Below are 22,273 nucleotides of genomic sequence, written 5' to 3'. Positions count from 1 at the left end.
TGCAAGACACAGGGTACATTGTTTTCATAAAATATGGAAGTGTCCAATAATCCACAATCATTATAAGATTTGTGAACTTTGGGCACACACCAGGTTGATTTCCTGTGCTCCGTGACAGTTGGGAATTTTCAGCTGTACCGAATTAACCCTTTCAGGATACTAGGTTGATCTATCAGTGCAGTATTTTATAATCGTAAGAACTTTAAAAGACAAAGCTTGAGAAAACTTGTTCCATAATTAGAGAAATTAGCTATAACTGATTTGCAATATTACCAAACATTAAACTAATAGAACATTAAAAGGCCTTAGTCTTACGTAATATTAAATATTAAAGTCTCTCCAGTCAGTTCCATTGCCAGAAAATAGAACTTTTAAGTAGTTCTGACCAACTATAAATACAGTAGTTTAATTTGATTAGATTTTTTAAAAACTGCTTGAAAAACCTGTGCTAGCTATAAAAGAATTTTTCCTGTCTTTGTCCACAAATACCAGCTTAAGAAGAAAAAAACAAAGAGGGTTATAACTCTCTAAAGAATATTTTCTATGATATTCTTTTCTCTTGACACATGAAACCTTCCACTGAGGTCATAGAAAGAGTATATTTCTAGAGAAATTAAAACTATTAGATTCAATATCTATTATATGTATTTGAAATCCTTATTTTGCCATAATATTCACCACTCTGTTAACCTTCCTAACACTGTTGCCAGGAGTTCATTCATCAGTGAGAAAATCAAGGAAACCACGTAACCTCTGTGTTACATACTCTAATGCTGTTCTCTTTAAATGTCTTCCTTCAAAATATATAAACACATAGCTTAGTCTTCACCATTCAAATGGTCTAGGCTGAAACAAATGTAAATATTGCCTCTCTGTTTATCTATGGAATTGCTTCTCTGGCATATTTGTGGGTTATAACACAGCTTCACTGCAGACCATGACTCTATTCTCAGAGTGATTAATTACAGAATTACTCAGTGTAAAGCAAGACTGTGACAACTAATTGAGAAACCAGGTTTTGTGCTGATAGTCTTTACATCAATTTTTGAAAAGCTTATGTGTGACTTTCTTTACAAATTTAAATATTCTCATAATTGAGGAAAAATCAAGAAACCTTTTCCATCCCCATGGCTCCTGAACAGGGTGCTGAAATTTCAAGACTGGAAAAATTGTGTGTAACCTGATAATGAAAACTGTTGCCCAAAATATCCTCTTACGCCTTCACTAGGACTTGCCATTTACCTTATGCCATGAGTACTTGTAATTTAAACAGGCAAACAACAGATCAGAGACAACGAGGTCTAGTGCAGTGGCCCCTGAAGTGTGGCATGAGTACCGCTGGCACTACACGAGATGGTTTTAGGGGGTACACCAATTAACGTTTCTTATTTTAATAGATACACGTTTATTTTTAAAGTGTACCAGAAAAAATTAGATTTATGAGCCTTTACTAAATTGCCTTGAAGTAGTTCTCTTTCTGACAGCTGGAGAATACAAGTTCAAATCAAGGCCTAACTGCTAGTACCAACAAAACACTCAATGTAGAAAATCTATACCAAGTGATATGGTCATGGCCAAGCTCTCTGTTTTCTAAAATAATCTTGTAGTATGAAAAGTAAGCTGTCTTTTCCTTAGAGTTACTGTCCCTTTTTCTACTCTAGAAGGTCCCTAGCCTCATAGGTGTAGGTTGCCTTTCTGAAGGCTATCCATCATTGCTTCTGATCTAGTCTAAAAAGGAATTAACCAATTAGACTGAGAGGTAAAAAAAAAAAAAAAAGAAGGCTTTGATATTTACAATGAACTCTCTGAATATTTAAGCATTTTGGAAACTATCTAATTAAGGACTAAAGTACTTTCTTTTTTTATTTAGAATACTTATTATGTCTATCTAACCTATTCAGCTAAACAAATGAATGAACAAACACCAACAAAACCAATGCAATCTTTTTTTCTTTTTCTTTTTTTGTAGAAATATATCTGCTTGAAATGGTGCAAGAAAATGAAAAAGACCCTATGGGAGAGAATTTTTAGCTGTGATCTCTAAAAGGGCATATATATAGAGCACATCTAAACATATACAATACAGAAGACATAAACAATGTAGAATTGGCCTCTGGGCTACCAACAACTTGATTCTCTTGCAATTTCAAAGGCCTCTTGGAAAACGTGAATTCACAATTTTCTAGCTTTTTACATTTTTGTTGTTGTTGTTAAAAAATACCTATAAACATTCATTTCAATCCCCATTCTTGATCTGTGACAGTAATTTGGTCTTCATCATCCTCAGTTACAGGGAGTCTATGGCACTCTGTGAAAGCATGTGCACGCCGTGTGGCCGTCCCTGGCCTCCTGAGTTGGGGTCAGTCATTGCTGACTCAGCCTCCTCCGAAGAATGGCAGCCAGTCTTTGTCTAGTCTCATTGACTGAAGATGTGCGACCCCGAGGAGGATGTGGTTGAGGGAAGACAGGTAAACCTGAGTTGCTCGTTCTCTTGGGCTTCTCTGAGGAAACGGTGGGTCTTGAAACTTGTTGCAGGCTGGGGATTTTGATTCTTTTTTCAGAGTTCACTCTTGCAAGGCTTTTCTCTCCATGATTACTGACTGCTGCAGCAGAGAAGGTTAGGTTGCCCTGGCTGAGGGAACACGGTGACAACGGTAAACTTCCATTGAGCTTCCTAAGCTCCAGGAGCTGTTCTCTGGCTTGACTCAAAGCCTCCGTCAGTTCAAAGCGTTCTTCACACTCTCTACGCACTGTTTCCTGAAGAAAAGTGTTCTGAAAATAGAAGGAAAAAAATATCAAAACACCCTTCACTTCAAACAGTGTACATACATAAATAGTTACTGGCAATCTAAATTGAGAACTGAACTGGAAATTAGAGGTCTGTGTTCTTTGCCTGCCTCTGCAGATATTCTACCACATGGGACAGACAACTCAGAAATACAATTTGTGAAGCTAGAAAGAACTTTAGCAAGCATTTGGTTCAACCCTTGAAGTTTTCAGAAGAGGAGACAAGAACCAGAGAGACTGATTGACCTATCTAGGGTCACCCTAGTGATGATGGTGGGGCTGAAACCCAGGACTTCTTTTTTTTCTATTAATTTTTTTTTATTGTACCTTAGATGAAGGTTTACAGAGCAAACCAGTTTCTCTTTAAACAATTAATACACATATTGTTTTGTGACATTAGCTGCCAACCCCACGACATGTCAACAACACTCTCTTCTTCTCTACCTTGGGTTCCCCATTACCAACTTTCCTGTTCCCTCCTGCATTCTTGTCTTGCCCTGGGGCTGGTGTGCCCCTTTAGTCTCATTTTGTTTTGTAGGCCTGTTTAATCTTTGAATGAAGGTTGAACCTCAGGAGTGACTTTATTACTGAGCTAAAAGGGTATCTGGGGGCCCTACTCTTGGGGTTTCTCCAGTCTCTGTTAGGCCAGTAAGTCTTATTTTTATTATTATTATTTTTTTGGTAAATTAGAATTTTGTTCTACATTTTTCTTCAGCTCTGTCAGGACTGTCTATTGTGATCCCTGGGAAAGCAGCTGGTGGTGGTACCTGGGCAGCATCTAGCTGTGCTGGACTTAGTCCGGTAGAGGCTGTGGCAGTTGTGTTCCATTAGTCCTCTGGACTAATCTTTCCCTTGTGTCTTTGGAAACCCAGAACTTCTGAAGCCTACTTCAGTGGGGTTTCAACTTCTCTGTGCCTCATGTCTCGGATAGTACGTCCTCTACACATGATGTCTGATAGTTAATGTTTGTAGGGTCATTATGTACGTTATTCTATAGTTGCCTCTAAGTCTGAAAAAAAAGGTACACTGAAATACATAAGACAACAAATATATGAGCTATAGCTTTTAAACCTTAAAATCAGTTACTTTTATGATGCTTTCCAAAAGGAACTTTAAAATATTGACCATTTTATTTTGTAAGATAATATTCCAAAGGTAAGAAACATCTGCTTTTAGCTCCATTCAGCAATCATTTATGAAGTTACTAAAACTATAGTGGATATAGTTCCTGCACTCCAGAAGACTACAGTCGCATAAGTTTAGACAGAGCTTCCTTTTATGCTCCCAGCAGAATCTGGACCCAAAGACGGAAGGTGTGGGGTTTAAGATAAGAAAAAACTTCTTAATAGAACTGTCAGAGGACACCCTGATGGTTCAACCTCACTTGGAGATTGTATTAGAGTAAATTTAAGCTTCAGTTGTGTGACTGGACTAGACATCATCAATACTCCTTTAAATTCTGAGAGTCTATATTTTTTATATTTCTAATTGATTTATGAAATCCTTGACAACTTCAATCTTTTCTCTGTTTATGATGATGTTGCCCATTGGTCCACTTGTGAGGATTTTTGTTTTCTTTATGTTGAGGTGCAATCTGTACTGAGGGCTGTGGTCTTTGATCTTCATTAGTAAGTGCTTCAAGACCTCTTCACTTTCAGCAAGCAAGGTTGTGTCATCTGCATAACGCAGGTTGTTAATGAGTCTTTCTCCAGTCCTGATGCCCCGTTCTTCTTCATATAGTCCAGCTTCTCGTATTATTTGCTCAGCATACAGATTGAATAGGTATGGTGAAAGGATACAACTCTGATGCACATCTTTCCTGACTTTAAACCAAACAGTATCCCCTTGTTCTGTCCGAACAACTGCTTCTTGATCTATGTAAAGGTTCCTCATGAGCACAATTAAGTGTTCTGGAATTCCCATTCTTCGCAGCATTATCCGTAGTTTGTTATGATCCACACAGTCGAATGCCTTTGCATAATCAATAAAACACAGGTAAACATCCTTCTGGTATTCTCTGCTTTCAGCCAGGATCCATCTGACATCAGCAACGATATCCCTGGTTCCACGTCCTCTTCTGAATCCAGCCTGAATTTCTGGCAGTTTCCTGTCGATATACTGCTGCAGCCGTTTTTGAATGATCTTCAGCAAAATTTTGCTTGCGTGTGATATTAATGATATTGTGCCTTAATTTCCACATTCGGTTGGAACACCTTTCTTGGGAATAGGCATAAATATGGATCTCTTCCAGTCAGTTGGCTAGGAAGCTGTCTTCCATATTTCTTGGCATAGACGAGTGAGCACCTCCAGCGCTGCATCTGTTTGTTGAAACATCTCAGTTGATATTCCATCAATACCTGGAGCCTTGTTTTTCGCCAGTGCCTTCAGAGCAGCTTGGACTTCTTCCTTCAGTACCATAAGTTCCTGATCATATGCTACCTCTTGAAATGGTTGAACATCAACTAATTCTTTTTGGTATAATGACTCTGTGTATTCCTTCCATCTTTTTTGATGCTTCCTGTGTCGTTTAACATTTTCCCCATGGAATCCTTCACTATTACAACTCGAGGCTTGAATTCCTTTTTCAGTTCTTTCAGCTTGAGAAACGCGGAGCGCGTTCTTCCCTTTTGGTTTTCCATCTCCAGCTCTTTGTACGTGTCATTATAATACTTTACTTTGTCTTCTCGAGAGGCCCTTTGAAATCTTCTGTTCACTTCCTTTACTTCATCAATTCTTCCTTTTGCTTTAGCTGCTCGATGTTCAAAAGCAAGTTTCAGAGTCTCCTCTGACATCCATCTTGGTCTTTTCTTTCTTTCCTGTCTTTTCAATGACTTCTTGCTTTCTTCATGTATGATGTCCTTGATGTCATTCCACAACTCGTCTGGTCTTCGGTCACTAGTGTTCAATGCGTCAAATCTATTCTTCAGACAGTCTCTAAATTCAGGTGGGACATGCTCAAGGTCATATTTTGGCTCTCGTGGACTTGCTCTGATTTTCTTCAGTTTCAGCTTGAACTTGCATATGAGCAATTGATGATCTGTTCCACAGTCGGTCCCTGGCCTTGTTCTGACTGATGATATTGAGCTTTTCCATCGTCTCTTTCCACGGATGTAGTCGATTTGATTTCTGGGTGTTCCATCTGGCGAGGTCCATGTAGTCGCCATTTATGTTGGTCAAAGAAGGTATTTGCAATGAAGAAGTTGTTGGTCTTGCAAAATTCTATCATTTGATCTCTGGCATTGTTTCTGTCACCAAGGCCATATTTTCCAACTACTGATCCTTCTTCTTTGTTTTCAACTTTCGCATTCCAGTTGCCAGTAATTATCAATGCATCTTAATTGCATGTTCGATCAATTTCAGACTGTAGCAGCTGATAAAAATCTTCTATTTCTTCATCTTTGGCCCTAGTGGTTGGTGCGTAAATTTGAATAACAGTCGTATTAACTGGTCTTCCTTGTAGGCGTATGGATATTACCCTATCACTGACAGTGTTGTACTTCAGGATACATCTTGAAATGTCCTTTTTGATGATGAATGCAATACTATTCCTCTTCGAGTTGTCATTCCCAGCATAGTAGACTATATGATTGTCTAATTCAGAATGGCCAATACCAGTTCATTTCAGCTCACTAATGCCTAGGATATCAATATTTATGGGTTCCATTTCATTTTTGATGATTTCCAATTTTCCTAGATTTATACTTTGTACATTCCAGGTTCTGATTATTAATGGATGTTTGCAGCTGTTTCTTCTCATTTTGAGTTGTGCCACATCAGCAAATGAAGGTCTTGAAAGCTTTACTCCATCCACGTCATTAAGGTCGACTCTACTTTGAGGAGGCAGCTCTTCCCCAGTCATCTTTTAAGTGCCTTCCAACCTGGGGGGCTCATCTTCCAGCACTATATCAGACAATGTTCCGCTGCTATTCATAAGGTTTTCACTGGCTAATGCTTTTCAGAAGTAGACTGCCGGGTCCTTCTTCCTAGTCTGTCTTAACTTGGAAGCTCAGCTGAAACCTGTCCTCCATGGGTGATCCTGCTGGTATCTGAATACTGGCGGCATAGGTTCCAGCATCACAGCAACACGCAAGCCCCCACAGTACGACAAACTGACAGAGACATGGGGGTATGGAGGATGGCAAGCCCCAAATCTGTGGGTCAGGCATCAGGCTGGAGGCTTGTCCCTACTCACATGGTTGTGGAGGCTGACAAACCCAAATTGGTAGGTCAGATTGCAGGCTGCTGGCTCACGGGGCTGTGGGAGCTGGTGAATTCCAAAATCTGCAGGTCAGACAGCAGGCTGCTGGCTCACGTCCCAAGAACTGGAGGTCAAAGTATGATGAGTTGAATGCAGGATCAAGAGAGGGTGAGCTTTGCCAGAACATCCATTTATATTGGATGCAGGCCACACTTCCAAGGAAACTCCCCTTTCAACAGATTGGCTGCTCACATCAGATCACAAAATGGAGGATGATTACATAGTATCTCCCAAACCGCTGAGAATCATGGCCTGGCCAACTTGACACATAACCTTAACCATCACAGTTTCTAAAACATTGAAGCAATACGAAACAGTAAGATATTTTCATCTGCTCTTGCCCACATTTTCAAAACCCTATCAACCTAAGCTTTCTTAAAAAAAGAAATTAATGCATCATGTTTCTTCTTTAGACTAAGCTGGCAAAATGTGTTGAAGTGATTATATTTAAGTGCCTTTCATTAAATACAAAGACACTCTTGATTAGGAAAACTATGAGAAAGAGTTAATTTTGTTTTTAATGCGTAAAAAAAGAAACAGGTAGCAGTTAATAATGAGGTTGGTAAATTCACCTGAATAATAGGTGCAACAATATGGAGGGATGAAATGACAGATACTGTGATGAGAAGAACGCTCACTGAAAGAAAAATAAAATTCAACCAATTTACTAAAACGAAATCCAGCTCTCAAAGGAAAGGAGTATGCCTGTATGGAAAACATCTGTAAAGCAAATCACTTAAAAGCTATTTCAGGCAAGTGACATTCCACGAACGGAGAAAATGAAAAGGCAGAGAGAACCCAAAGACGTCCCCGCAGCAAACGCAGTGGCAGCAAACTGCCAGCAGCCTCCAGGTGAGCTTTGGAGGGGCTGCTGACTGCTCTTGCGGTGGGCGTCACTGATCAGGAATTCCTCCTTCTTTGAAGCTATTAGCTTTCTGGATAAAGGATTAATCACCTTTCTTCTATTATTTCCCAAACTAGGATGACCCTCTGAACTGAAAACAGGATCCAAAGTTAAAAACCAACCAACCAACCAGCCCACTGACATTGAGTCGATTCTCATTTATAGCTACCCCACAGGGTTTCCAAGCCTGTAAATCTCTAAGGAAGCAGGCCGCCACATCTTTCTCCCTCGGAGCAGCTGGTGGGTTCAAACCACCGACCACTTGGTTAGCAGTTGATCGCCTTAAACACTGTGCCACCAGGGCTTCTGGATCCAAAGTTGTGACAGCCACGAATACTATGCAATATTGGGGGAATTTCATAGTATATGTATCTCCTCTGCTACTGTGTCCTTCTCCTCTGAAACTGTGATTTTAACTCAGCTTAGTGCAACAGACAGTTCTAATGCTTTCTAATTTTTCAATCATGGGTAAAAAAAACAGAAATGGAACACATGCTTGTTTAGAGGATGACGATTTCAGTGGTGGAGTGTGTGTGACAGGCCATGGCAAGAGGACACGTGAACGTGGCCAGAGTCAGCTGGCACGTTGGTGGAAAATTCCATCGCACATGGAAAAGAATCATCCACTGGCAGTTAGCTTGTTTTCAGCAGTTTAGGCACAACCTTCGTCTTTGTGGGCAAGCGGAAGGTTGAGTTGTTGTAGAATTTTAATATGTGTTCATCGAACGGTATGGAATATTGTGTAACATTAAGTATGCTTAGTAAGATTGAAAAACACGGGCAAACATAATTGTCAACGAAGACATAGCATTTTAAATGTTTTGGATAAAATTATCTTTGGCCATATTTTAGCATGGTGAAATAACATCATTGTCTTGCAACTAAGTGGAAAGTCAAGATGAAAAGGGAGGCATGAACCAGGTGAAGAAGGGGCAGTGAGCTTTTCAGGGAGACTGAGCAGTGAGGGCACACACTTGGCAGTGAGCAGGAGACAGGCACAGCTTCGGCCACATGTGGCTCAGTGTGACTCACGTGCAGAGAGCACCAGGGGAGAGATTGGGAATCCAGTTTGGTGGGGTGGGGAGTGAGCAGGACCAGGTCAAGAAGCACTTTGGTGATATGCTAACACTGGAATTTTAACTTAATTCTGAGGGCCATATGGAGTCGTTAAAAGGTTTATTTCAAGCAGGGGGCAAAGGTATCTTCCTTTAGTGCAGATTTGACTATGCCAGCCCTGTGGAAAATGGCTCAGAGTGGGGCAAGATGACAGGCAGGGAGGACAGCAGGAGCCTGATGTTTTCATGGAGGCCACTTGAGCTCTGCAGATGGGTGGGGAGCAGTATCTATAGATATCTCTGCAACATTTTCAGATGAGGGCCACTTTGAATGGGCTTAGAATGTGGCTTAATTGTACTCCCACTGGGTAGGTAAATGTCAAAATGAAAATATAAATTATCTCACCAACTGTTTGAAATTCCTAATATTAAAATAGAGCCAATTTCCCTCACTCTTTGAGATGAAGAGTGGTTTATTTTTATGTTTGTTTTCATTTTTATCCTTAGAGACAGCTGGGTTGCTTTCAATTCCAAAAAACAGTGGAAGGACTGAGAGAAGGCTCTGCCGGATAACTCGATCATTCTGAAGGTGACAGTCCCATTTGCAGGGGGATGCAGCCGTATTTAGTAAATCTGTGGGGAACATGCCAGGAAAGCAAGTACTCAGCGAAGAATAAGCACAGATGGGTGGCTTTGTTCACACTCTGTGTCCAGTGACATCAGAGCCAGTCACGGAATTAGCAGATTACAGAGTTCCCACCAACCCTAACTAGATGTATCTCAGAGAGAAATGGATTGCTAGCTAGGACTGAGTGAGGTGGGGAACTGAGGTAAAAGAATCTCTGTGGCAAAGGCATGGGAGCCAGAAGGATGAAGAAGTGACATGCCTAACTCCCATTTTAACTAATTTCAGCTAATCTGAGCAGCCCCAAACACAGCAGAGTGGAAATGGCCCTTGGTGAGGCAGGCATGAGAATCTGAATAAATTTCCAAGGAAGAAGTAAGATGGATGTCAGGCAGATTGTTTTTAAAATTATATTTCCATGCTTGCAAACAGAATGGGTACTGTGAAACCAACTATGGCAGATGGATCAAAACAGAAGCTGCAGGAACAGAGGGCAGTAATCCCTCAGCTCTCGGACTGCTATCCTTCAGGAACAGGTTTTCAGGATGGGAAGGGCCCATGAGAACGTAGTGTTCAAGATTGACTTTTCTAATTCAATAGTCTAAGTTGAATTAAGATTTAATTAGTGTTACTTAAGCAAAACAAAAACAATGTCCCTATATTTCTTCCCATCCTGCCAATTTTCTGGCACTCACCGGCATCCAACAAAAACAGCAAATAGCCTGCTTCAGCACTGTGTCTCCACCACGTTAAAGCATCAAGCCTCTCCTGGATTCCTTTCTCCACAGTTGGGCAGCCCCAGTCGGAGCCTCCGCTGCTCCATGCTCTAAGGCTGAGGTTCTCAGCCTCTGCTCGTCTTCCCCAGTTCACCCACCCTCCCTGCCAATGCCCTGTGAGGTCATAAGATTCAGAACTTGCCCCCTTCTCCCCCTTACACTTTGGTAAGACTCAGATGTTATAATTTATCGTGTTCCAAAGTTGATGTCATGGATTGGATAGTGTCCCCCCAAAATGTGTGTCAACTTGGCTAGGCCATGATTCCTGGTATCGTGTGGTTGTCCTTATTTTGTGATCCGATGTAATTTTCTTATGTGTTGTAAATCCTAACCTCCATGACGTAATGAGGCAGGATTAAAGGCAATTATGTTAATAAGGTAGGACACAGTCTACAGGATTAGGTAGAATCTTGATTCAATCTCTTCTGAGATATGAACAAGAGAATTGAGCAGAGAGGTGAGGGACTTCCTACTACCAAGCAGGAACAGCCAGAAGTAGAGTGCATCCTTTGGACCTGGGCTCCCTGTGCTGAGAAGCTCCTAGTCCAGGGGAAGATTGAAAACAAGGACCTTCCGCCCAGAGCCAACAGAGAAAGAAAGCCTTCCCCTGGAGCTGGCGCCCTGAATTTGGACTTCTAGCCCCCTAGACTGTAAGACAATAAACTTCTGTTTGTTAAAGCCATCCACTTGTGGTATTTCTGTTATAGCAGCACTAGATAACTAAGACAATTAAGAACCACTTGTTTGGTAATTTACTAACTGGTACTTTGGTTTCTCCATTCCCATAGATGAAATTACCAGAGAGGTAAGTGCATTTTCTCTGTTTTAATATATGAACACAGTTAACACATACAGTATTCCAAAACTAAGCAAGTCCCTCTTTAAATAAGTGATTTGTGTTTGAAATGTCATGTATTCCTAAATCTTAGGGCTAACCTAGATCCATCCTTGCCAGACTTACCAGTACACTTTTGAAAGGAAACGGATCTTTCTCTCTTTCTCTTTGTCTCTCAATAAATTTTACATTTGGAAATGATTGAAAAGCACCAAAAAAGTTGAAAATCATCCATGATCCCAATGTTTTTTTTAAAAAAAGTATATAAGAAGCGAAACCCTGCCGATGTCTTCCTACCTACCCCTGATGGTAACCACTGTTAACAGTTTGAGGCAAATCCTTCTTTGGTTTTTTCTTACCATCTCTGTCTCCATATCTGAAACCCTATAGAGACACACATGTATTCTCCCTTTATTATTTTTTAATAAAAACATCCATGCAATATGTGAAGATCTCGCTGTTTTGTACTCTTACTAATGACTCTATATATAGTAGTCCGCTGCATGCGCCTTAGAAACGTATTCTCCTATGATGAACACTGACGTTGTATCCATGTTTCGTTATTAGGAACAACGTCGCATAAGTATTTAAGTAACTATTATTCCCTGAAGGGAGTTAACCCTGGGGGAGGTTAGGGAGAACGTCTGAGGAGCTATCCGCCCCTTTTGCAATCTTTCCAAGAGTCCTGTTTGAAGGCCCACTCTCCTCTCCCGATTTCAAAGGCATCTGGTGTCCCTAATTCCTGAGACTCCTCAGTGTTGCGTCACATAATCAAGTCCGCTGCTTTTTGTGTCTCTCCACCGCTTCCCACTGGCACTCAGTTTCAATACACTTTGCTTTGCTGAGCCAGTGACCATATATATCCACTCGCTCTCCCGTTTCTAAAATGTTGTCAACATCTTTGTCATCTAGGCCACCTCATCTCCTCCTCCCTTTGTCCTTATGAATTTATTCATTTTTTATTTTAGTGGTTTTTTAGGATAAAGAAGAGATAGATGTGTATTCAGGCATCCATGTTTCACCAAGAGCGTACCTTCCTGTACTGGAATCCCACCTCCATCAGGTGACTACAGGAATTAGTAGAATTTAAAACTTTTACCCCTTGGTCTTCCTTACTATAGTCTTCAAACAACAGAAATATTGAACTCTCTGTACTGGTTTTTCTCCACCTTCTTCAAGGTGGTTGTACGTGTGCTATTTTTTTAATTTAACACCTCCTTCCTCTGGATCACAAGAAGGCCCCCAAAAGCGGAGCCACACTCTTCTGATAGGATTAGCATGGAAGGGAAACTGGCAGCAAGAAGCATGTTATCCATTTTAACCTGGTTTAAGGGATACCGTCCTATTAAGTGATAAAGGATAAAAAACAAAAAAAACCAGTGCCGTCGAGTCGATAATGCCCTATTAAGTGATAACTTCCTTTTCTCACTTCCTTTTTTCTTTTTTTAATGTTCCAGGTGTGTGTGTGTGTGTGTGTGTGTGTGTGTGTGTGTGTGTGTGTGTGGTCTTTTCCTTACCAAGAATTTTCGGGGCCTTTTTCACACTTATATTTTCAATAGAGTGTTAGTTCCCTCTTTCTCTCCACTAATTGACCTGCACTTCTGGTGGCTGCCCTCCCTCTACCTTCCTGGCCCTTGTTTCTGGGAAGCTCTCCAGTAACCCCGCCCCACTTAGGAGAGCCCCTTTGCCCCTTTGCCCTGAAGAAGCTCTGGCTTTCCTCCCATCCTCCAGAACTGTCTTCACACAATTAAAAACAAAGTCCGCCCACTCCCTGACCTCTTGAAAGAAAGCAGGGCTTTCCTCTCCTTAATTAGCCTCCTTATTAAACCATCACTTTATCTTCATCATAATGGGAATTTGCTTGCCACATAATACAGGTTTATTTCTCCTGACTCTGAGAGATTTCGAGTGTCTGGGGTGCATCATCAAAACGGTAGTGCTTTTTCACTTGAAATGCCACAACTCCATTCTTTCTGGTTCTTAAGTCCTATCAGTTTTATTGGCTTGTTTTCTATTTTGTAAGAATGTTCTGGATTTGGTAGGCTTAGCCAGAGAAGCATCCTTATTTACTTTTATAGTTCAGTTCTAGTTATTTAACTTTGAGGTGATATTTTGTTAACTTCCAATAGGAAATCTAGTCTACCCCTAAGAGGAAATCTCTTTATTTTGGGGAGGATCCCTTTCCCCTCCCTAGTAATGGTCCACAATCTTTCATATATATACTAACCCAATGTCTGTATCTTTCAAAAGAAATCTACATTAAAAAAAAAAAAAAAACTAAACTAAAACCTCATCACTAAGTGGTTTCCTTTCACAACTAATGAGCACCAAAAGCTGTAAGTGCTGCTCCTTTTGTCTGCAAGGAGCCCTGGTGGCCCAGTGGTTAAGAGCTTGGCTGCTAACCAAAAGGTCAGCAGTTGGAATCCACCAGCTACTCCTTGGAAACCCTGTGGGGCAGTTCTACTCTGTCCTGTAGAGTCACTATGAGTCCGTATCGACTTGATGGCAACGGGTTGGTTGATCTGTCTGAAAAATAAATTTTCTTTTCATCTTTAGCCTCGTTTCCCTTGCCAAACTTATCTCTGGAAGCCCTGTGAATGGCACCTCTAAGATGACCCTGAGCGGTCCGTGCCTCCTGATAGTCACACACGTATAATCCCTTTACCTTGAGTGTGGGCTGGACTTATTGACTCATTTGCAATAAGCAGAATGCAGCAGAAGTGATGGAACTCACTGCTGAGATTAGGTTACAAAGAGACTGTGGCTTCCACCTTACGCCTCTTACTTTCTTAGCCTGAGGGAAGCCCGCTCTGTTCCATGCACTGCCATAGGGTGAGGCCCCAGTGCTAGAAACTGAGGGAGGCCTCTGGTCAAGAGTAAGGAAGATACTGAGGCTCTCTGTCTAACAACCTACGTCCTGCCAACAGCCACACAGGGGAGCCTGGAAGCCAGTCCTGCCCTAGTCCAGCCTTTAGATGAGACCAGAGCCTCTGGGGTACACACTGTCTGCAACCTCATGAGAGACAGCCCTTGGTCCAGAGGCCTCAGCTAAGCACGCCCAGATTGCTGATCTGCAGAAACTGGGAAATAATAAAATGTTTGTGGTTTTAAACTGATAAACCTTGGGGGCAATTTGTTACACAGCAATCGGTAACTAATACAGGCTCTTGGGGCCAATTTTCTAGCTTTTAATCTATGCTTTTTGCATGCTGCTTCTGTTTAAGTCATTCTTTCCTTTATTTAAGTACTTGACTTAATACCCATGCAAGGCTTTCTTAAATTCCTCTTTGAAAACAGGGAATGGCGGTCGTCAGTTTTGTTCGTAAACGTGTCTCAGTGTCTAGTACAGTGCCTGGCACCCAGGCGGACGCTCCATATGTATTCACTAAATTTAGAACCTAAGACCAGGAACCTTTAGATATTCACATCCAGTTGTTCTGACATGAAATCTTTGCCAAAGAAATATTCAGAGCACTCGCTGCTTATCTTTAAAAGGTATTTGGACAATAAAACAAAACAAAACAAAAAACTGGACAATTACATTACTAAATTTTATCTTTTTCTATTCGTCGTAGTTTATAAATTACTTCTCATTTTCTATATTGTCATTTCTTCTGGGATTTAATAGTTAGAAACCTGCTGGTATAATTTCCTTGAACTTCCTCCCATTTAGCCTTGCCAGCCCTCCTCTAGAGCGTCAAACACCCGTGCTGGTCTCAGCCCCTCCTTGTGTTCCTGCTCTCCCTCCCACTCCCGCCTGGACTGCAAACGGCTCCCTTCACCGGGAAGGCTGCTACGCTCCAACCTGAGACGCTCAATCATCTGACCCCCTCAGCATCTGCAGGGGTAAATAGCAGGTTTATTGTTATTTTCAGTCTAAAATAAAGAGATGAGGCCTGGAGGTGACCAATGCTACGCCCAAGGTCACCTTGAAATTTAGGAGCAGAATCGCTAGAACTCAGGTTTCCTAAAGAGGAAATGTGGTATAATGGCGACTCCAATGTAAACCTTGGTTCCGCCAAGCTGTGTGACCTTGTGCGAATTCTGCAGCCTCCCTGAGTCGGTTCGTCTGTAACTTGGGAATGAATTCTACATTATAGGGCTGTTGAGGCTTTACTCTTGGTCTAGCACTCTGTCCATTCCATTTTTTAGCTTCTATTTGCAGCTTCTTTTTTTTTGTAATAGGTTCACCATAATTATAATAATGACATAAATTTTTTATTTTAGTTGATAAATATAGCAAGAACATGGTATATTTAATTGCTTATAGTCAATATTATCACTAACAGTTTCCTTTTAATCCTTTGTTAAGATGTCGATAAAACCAACAAAAACATACTTTTCACTAACATTCAAAATCTTTCCCCATTTGTCTTTATTTGACATAATCTCATGAATGGCTGGAAACCCTCGTGGCGTACTGGTTAAGAGCTACGGCTGCGAACCAAAAGGTTGGCAGTTCGAATCCACCAAGCACTCCTTGGAAACTCTATAGGACAGTTCTACTCTGTCCTATAGGGTTGCTATGAGTTGGTTTTCTCATAAATGGGATTAAATATTCCGTGACATGGCTTTAATGATTAGAAAGCATATTAATCACTTCACTATTTCTAATTGCTTAGAAGTTCAGAAATAAGAATTCATTAGGAAAAAAAGCTTTCATTTCAAAATTAAGTGTCTACCCCAGTTTAAATAAAATAAAAACATTGCCGAAATAATTACGTATGCATAAGAAAAAAAATGCGTGTAAATTGCCTTATAAGTTGAGGTTAACAGAAAGATAAAACCCTAAAGAAAAATCCCATTTAAAATATATCATGCAAATACCTCTTTAAAAGCAAACAGCAAGTGCTCTAATTGTTTCTTTGGCAAAGATTTCATGTCAAAACAAACGGACATAAATATCTAAAGATTCTTAGTCTTAGGTTTTAAACAGTCATCTGCACCACAGTAGAGCCGGGGGCCAAGAAAACGTTAGAGACTGTGTGGTTCAATGTATACAGTTTACAGAAAAAGAAACCAGGTACCCGGAGGGTGAGTGACTGCCTAGGCTGAAGACAGCCGAGGCGAGATGACCCTGGGTTCCTAACCCTCCGGAGTTCCTTCCACGACACGAAGCTACCTTCCGTGTTTCTGTGAGCCTGCGTCTCTTGCTGACTGCGGCGGGGCCGTCACCTGAAGCCTACCTCTTGCTGGGACTGGTTAAAATGCTGCATCAGCTGGGTTTGTGCCAGCGTTACTCTCTCCAGTTCTTCTGACTTCTGTTTCATTTCCTTCCGCAGGTCCTCTGACATGGAATCATTACTGTCAATTTCCTTCTTCAGGCGAGATTCGAATTCTGCAACCAAACTTTTAAGATGTTCAATTTCTTTTTCCTTGGACTCAGATTCCTGAGTATGTCTGCGATGGGATTCACGGAGTTCTTCTTGCAGAGCGACTACTTGCTGCCTTAGGTCTCTAGTTGCGCCTGTGATTAAGTCAGATATCTGTAAGAGAAAGCTTGTGTTAGTTTGTAGGCAGCAGTAACCAGGTAACCACGCGGTTCTCATGGCTCTTAAAAAGTTTATTCTAAATAACCGGTATATTATTCTGACCAGATGAAACCAAATTCTATGATAGATATGGCCTTCAAGATTTTATTTTTGCAAGTTAAGAATAAAACTTATTTTTACCACCTAAAAGATTAAAAAAAAAAAAAGAAAGAAAACTTTTAATTTTACCGCCTAGCACAGCACTGCCTAAGAGAACTTTCTATGATGATAGAAACATTCTGTGCTGTCCAACATGGTAGCCACTATGAGGCACTGGTGGTCTGGTGGTGGAATTCTCACCTTCCACGTGGGAGACTCAGGTTCAATTCCTGACCAGTACATGTCACGCTCAGTCACCACCCGTCAGTGATGGCATGAGTGTTGCTAAGATGCTGAATAGGTCTCAGTAGAGCTTCCAGACTAAGATAGGCTAGGAAGAAAGGCCTGGCAATCTACGTCCAAAACTCTACCAATGAAGACCATGTGGATCACAACAGCCCTTCACGATTGTCCGGTCTGCAACCGACCACAGGGATGGCGCAGGACCTGGCAGCATTTCGTTTATTTCCACGTGAGGTTGCCACGAGCCGGGGGCTGACTCCGCAGCAGCTGACCACAACAAGCCACACGTGACTGTTGATGGTGGTTTGCCGGTGAGTGTGTAACAACTGGTTCTCAGAAAACAAAAAAGGCTGGGCTTGTAGCATTTGCTACAAATACTCTCACCATGGCCAGTTCCAAGTTACCAAGGCGACATTACTGTCCACAGAGCTATAAGAGATGCTTGTGATTGGCTCCCACCAGCCTCCACTGGCTACTGAGTACCTGAAGGGTAAAGTCAATGCCACCGAGGAGCTGGATTTCCTGTTCAATTTAATGTCCTTAATTTAAATTTAAATAGCCCACAAGGTTAGTGGCTGCAGTGTTGGACAGAGCAGTTGTAGTGAGTACCAGAGTGCTTTGAAAACATACTGCTTCTTAAGGTGGTACCTCTGGCAGAAGGGACGTGAGAATAGCTTAGAGAAACTTTCTCACAATCATGAAACTCTTTAGAAGAGGAAAGACCACTTATTCTCTTTCTCCTTAAAAAACAGAACAAAGAGCAGAAAGCAAATCAGGCGGAGCAGAGCTGCTTCTGATGAAACATATTCTTATATTTTATGCTACAGATACTATGTTATAAATATTAACACAAGCCACTAGCCCACGAAGAATCTGGAAAACATTCACAGACCAAAGTTCCAAGGACTTCTGGGAACTAATACTTAAAAAGAACTGTGGACCAAAATTTGTTTCAAATGTTAAATTTACATAAAGAATAACTTCCAAGAGAAATCTATTCACTACAGTCATTTTATAAATTCACATTCCGTGGTTTTCAATGAGTCCAGGAAGGAAGCTGATCACCGTCAGGTCTGAATGGTGATTTCCATCATCCAGGAGAGTGGACACTGAAGTAGAACAGGCTGTGCTCTGGAGAGGAGGCTCACATAGCCAGAAGTGTGTTTGGACTTTTTCAAAAGGGAGTCGACATTTAAAAACCAGAGATTTCACTTGCAAAGCGCGGACTTCTGACTCTCCTGAGAAACTGTAACCCCTGGCAGTCGGGCCTGCCGCAACAGTGAGCAGGCGCTGGGTCACGACTGCCTCTCTAATCAAGGCCAGTCCTCCCCAGTTACCCCACCCCACCACTCACATGCAGCTTGCTTGGAACCCCTGCCCCCGGATTTGTGAGCCTTACCTCCTGACTTACGGTGTGAAAAAATCCTCTCCATTGATGAGGGCATTTTTTTGCTTTTTCTTTTTTTAGTTGTACTTTAGATGAAGTTTTACAGAACAAACTAGCTTCTCATTAAACAATTAGTACACATATTGTTTTATGACATTGGTTGCCAACCCTGTGACATGTGAGCACTCTCCCTTCTCCACCTTGGGCTTCCCATTACCAGCTTTCCTGTCCCCTCCAGTTTTCTCGTCCTTGCCCCTGGGCTGGTGTGTCCTTTTAGTCTCGTTTTGTTTTACGGGCCTGTCTCATCTTTGGATGAAGGATGAACCTCAGGAGTGACTTCAGCACTGAGCTAAAAGGGTGTCCGGGAGCCATATCCTCAGGGTTTCTCCAGTCTCTGTCAGACCAGTAAGTCTGTTTGTGTGTGTGTGTGTGTTAGAATTTTGTTCTACATTTTCCTCCAGCTCTGTCTGGGACCCTTTATTGTGATCCCTGTCAGAGCAGTCAGTGGTGATAGTCAGGTACCACCTAGTTGTTCTGGACTCAGTCTGAGGGAGGCTGCGACGGTTTCGGTCCATTAGTCCTTTGGACTAATCTTTCCCTTGGGTCTTTGGTTTTCTTCATTCTCCCTTGCTCCCTATGGCATAAGACCAAGTATCTTGGATGGCTGCTCAGAAGCTTTTAAGACCTCAGACGCTAATCACCAAAGTAGAGCGTAGAACCGTTTCTTTATAAACTATGCTCTGCCAATTGAGCTAGATGTTCCCCAAGACCATGGTTGATGAGGACCTTTTTTAAATGACTGTGATGAAATACTAAAAAAGGTGAGTGTTTCCTCAAGATTTAGAATACAGTCTGTGCTTGACGGAATCACTTATGCCCAATTGTTCAAGATGTTTTTGTATCTATTCTCAGACTCTTAAAAAGCTACATTTTGTCCAAAAATAGTTTTAATTTCAGCAATAGGTAGTATGACTCCCCAGACCTGTGTTTTGGTTCATGTTTAAAGAGTACTTTGGAATTCATGTAAACTATTTATGATTAATAATAAAAATTTATCTTTTTATTATTAATCATAAATTATTAATCATAAGTTAATCATAAATTGTGCAGGAAGGCGTGTCACCACTTCCCCAGCTGGGCGCTCTGCTTCTGCAGAGTGACCTACAGTGCTCCCCACAGTGCCCTCACCTGCATCTATTTCCTGTGTCCAGGGTCTTTAAAGGATGAGCACTGCCATCTGCCTTCATTGTGATGCTGACACATCTTTAATGAGGCTCTGGTAGTGTTTCTTTATTTCCTTTGGTTTTTATACCCATGGAGTTCCAAAATCAGATAAAACTTCCTTAATGACTGAGGTCTATCCAAGAGGGTAGACACCTAAGATTGTTAGGACTTTGTTGCATTTTAAGGAGAAACTGTTATCAGTACAAACAGTAAATTGCTACAGGAAAGAACTGAAGCAAGATAATAGGGCTGTATTGGTTTTTAGGGAAAAAGATGTTTCTTTCGGTGTAAAATGAAGGAAGAAATGCTTATAGATTGGGATATACTAGGATGCATTTTAAAAATTATGTAGACGGCTATTTGTGATATATTAAGTTGGGGAAAAAAGCAGATTTCAAAGCAATGTGCTTACTATGACCCTATTTTTAAAAAACACACACAATGACTGGAGGAAATTTACCATATATTACCCTTCAGTGGAAGGCTTGGGAGTGGTCTTTATTTTTTCTCTTTAGGCTTTTCTGTATTTAAATATAAAAATTTTCATTTTTTTTGCAATGTGCATTCATTACTTTCATAATTTATAAATCTGATACTAGTTTAAAGAAATACATCCTAATCAGAGAACTGATTCCTTTAAAGACAATACCTGTAAGGATTTTGGTTAAGGATATGTATTTTGAGTGCTTTTTAGAGTATTATAAACAATCAGATCAGAATAATTTGCTTTGGAGAGTTAAATCTCTGTTAAAAGTAAGTCTGCTTCGGTCTTCTAGTGGTTGTCAAATGCTTAACCTATGGAAGTACAAGGAGTTGTTTTGTGAGTTGCTACCACATTCATTGAGCCCCGGTGGCACAGTGGCTAAAGCGCTTGGCTGCTAACTGAAAGCTCAGTGGTTGGAACCCACCAACTGCTCAGTGGGAGAAAGATGTGGCATCTGCTTCCGTAAAGATTTCAGCCTTGGAAACCCTATGGGGCAGTTGCCCTTTGTTTTTTTGTTTCTTTGTGTTTTGGACCACATTCATCTAGAAGGATGGAGCAAATTAACTGAGTGGCATAGTAGATTGTTCAGAGAAGTAACCACAGGTTTTCTTTCAGAGGTGGTGGGCTTCTGAATGCTTTTGTGTTTCCTGTCTGAAGACAGAGGCATAAAAAGCCACAAGAGAAGAAGGAGATAACAGCAGTCCTTAGCCATGGGGACTTGTTAGTAAATTACTAAGAACTAGGCCCCGGTCCAGCAGCAAGCTTGGGGCCCAGAGTTTGAAAACCTGCCATCAGAGGGCCAGGGCCAGGGCCAGGGCCAGGGCCAGGCTGACAGCTGAGGGTTTTGTTGTTGTTTGTTTTTTAAATACTTGGAAGAGTATAGATAAGTGAGAATAAATACTTTTTGAGCTTAGAAAGGAAAGCAAACAGATCAAGGTGGTTAAGAGCTCAGCTGTTAACCAAGAGGTCACCAGTTTGTATCTACCAGCCGTTCCTTGGAAACGCTATAGGCAATTCTGCTCGGTTCTATAGGGTCGCTATGAGTCGGAATCAACTGGACAGCAACAGGTTTGTATTTTGGGGTTTTAAACCAAACCAAACCCATTGCTGTGAAGTCAATTTCAACTCATAGTGACCTTATTCCAGAGTAGAACTGTCCCGTAGAGTTTCCGAGGCTGTAAATCTTTAGGGAAGCAGACTGCTACATCTTTCTCCCATGGAGCAGCTGGCAGGTTCCAACTGCAGACATTTGGGTCAGCAGTCAAGCACTTTAACCACTACGCAACCAGGCTTCTTTTTAAGGTACCTTAAGGCAGTTTAGGAGCCCTGGTGGCACAGTGGTTATGAGCTTGATTGCTAATGAAAAGGACAGCAGTTGGAATCTACCAGCCCCTCCTTAGAAACACTATGGGGCAGTTCTACTCTGTCCTATAGGGTCACTATGAGTCAGAACTGACTTGATGGCAACAGATTTGGTTTTTGGTTTAAGGTAGTTTAAGTTTGGTATGGGAAGGTGCCAATGTGTTCTAAAACGTTTTTATTTTCCCATTCCTGTCCTGTATTTCATTGCTTTGTTTGGAAAATATTATCCTCTTTTCAGGGCAGGCTAATGCAAACTGAAAATTCAGTCTTCCCTCCCCCTGAGCCTACCACCCAACCCACCGCAGACAGTGACCCCCAAGGGATTGCAACCTGTGCCTTGGGACGTGTGCAGTACCTGAATTGGAATGGGGGTGTGAGGGGTCCCAGCCAATTCGCCCACTAAACATACTATTGTACTTCGAGCCTGGGTCCGCCCGATACCTTGCCCCACTCCAAGACACCAGTGACAACTGCCAGACCCCAACCCTCCCGGTGTCCATGCTGAGGTCCCCAGGAAGGGCAATGGCAGAATGCAGGCAATCCCCTGCAGGGGGGACCCCAGGAGCTCAGGGCAGAGAGCCCCGAGGGGAGCAGAGGAGGAGATAGGGAGATTGGATGGGGCCTAGAACCCATCCAGAGGGGTTGGTGCTGCATGTGACCCAGGGCTCCAAGCCCAGGCACGTGCTCCGTTGTCTCAATCAGA

At 41.7% G+C, this 22,273-nt stretch overlaps 1 protein-coding gene across 1 annotated transcript in view; it reads right to left on the bottom strand.

Moving 5' to 3' along the window:
• Nucleotides 1-1,954: 1,954 nt before the first annotated feature.
• The window catches only part of LEKR1 (leucine, glutamate and lysine rich 1), a 178,627-nt gene continuing 158,308 nt past the window's right edge, over nucleotides 1,955-22,273 (bottom strand). Inside the window, exons 12-13 of the mRNA XM_064275639.1 lie at nucleotides 16,427-16,726; nucleotides 1,955-2,772 (exon numbers count right to left, since the gene is read on the bottom strand). Of these exons, the coding sequence (XP_064131709.1) occupies nucleotides 2,365-2,772; nucleotides 16,427-16,726 (708 nt within the window). The 3' untranslated portion in view covers nucleotides 1,955-2,364. The remainder of the gene's footprint in view (nucleotides 2,773-16,426; nucleotides 16,727-22,273) is intronic.

The sequence above is a fragment of the Loxodonta africana genome, chromosome 23, assembly GCF_030014295.1.
Source record: "Loxodonta africana isolate mLoxAfr1 chromosome 23, mLoxAfr1.hap2, whole genome shotgun sequence".
NCBI classification, from domain to species: domain Eukaryota; kingdom Metazoa; phylum Chordata; class Mammalia; order Proboscidea; family Elephantidae; genus Loxodonta; species Loxodonta africana.
The sequence above is the reverse complement of the archived record's forward strand: the minus strand, read 5'-3'. Positions and strand labels throughout refer to the sequence as shown.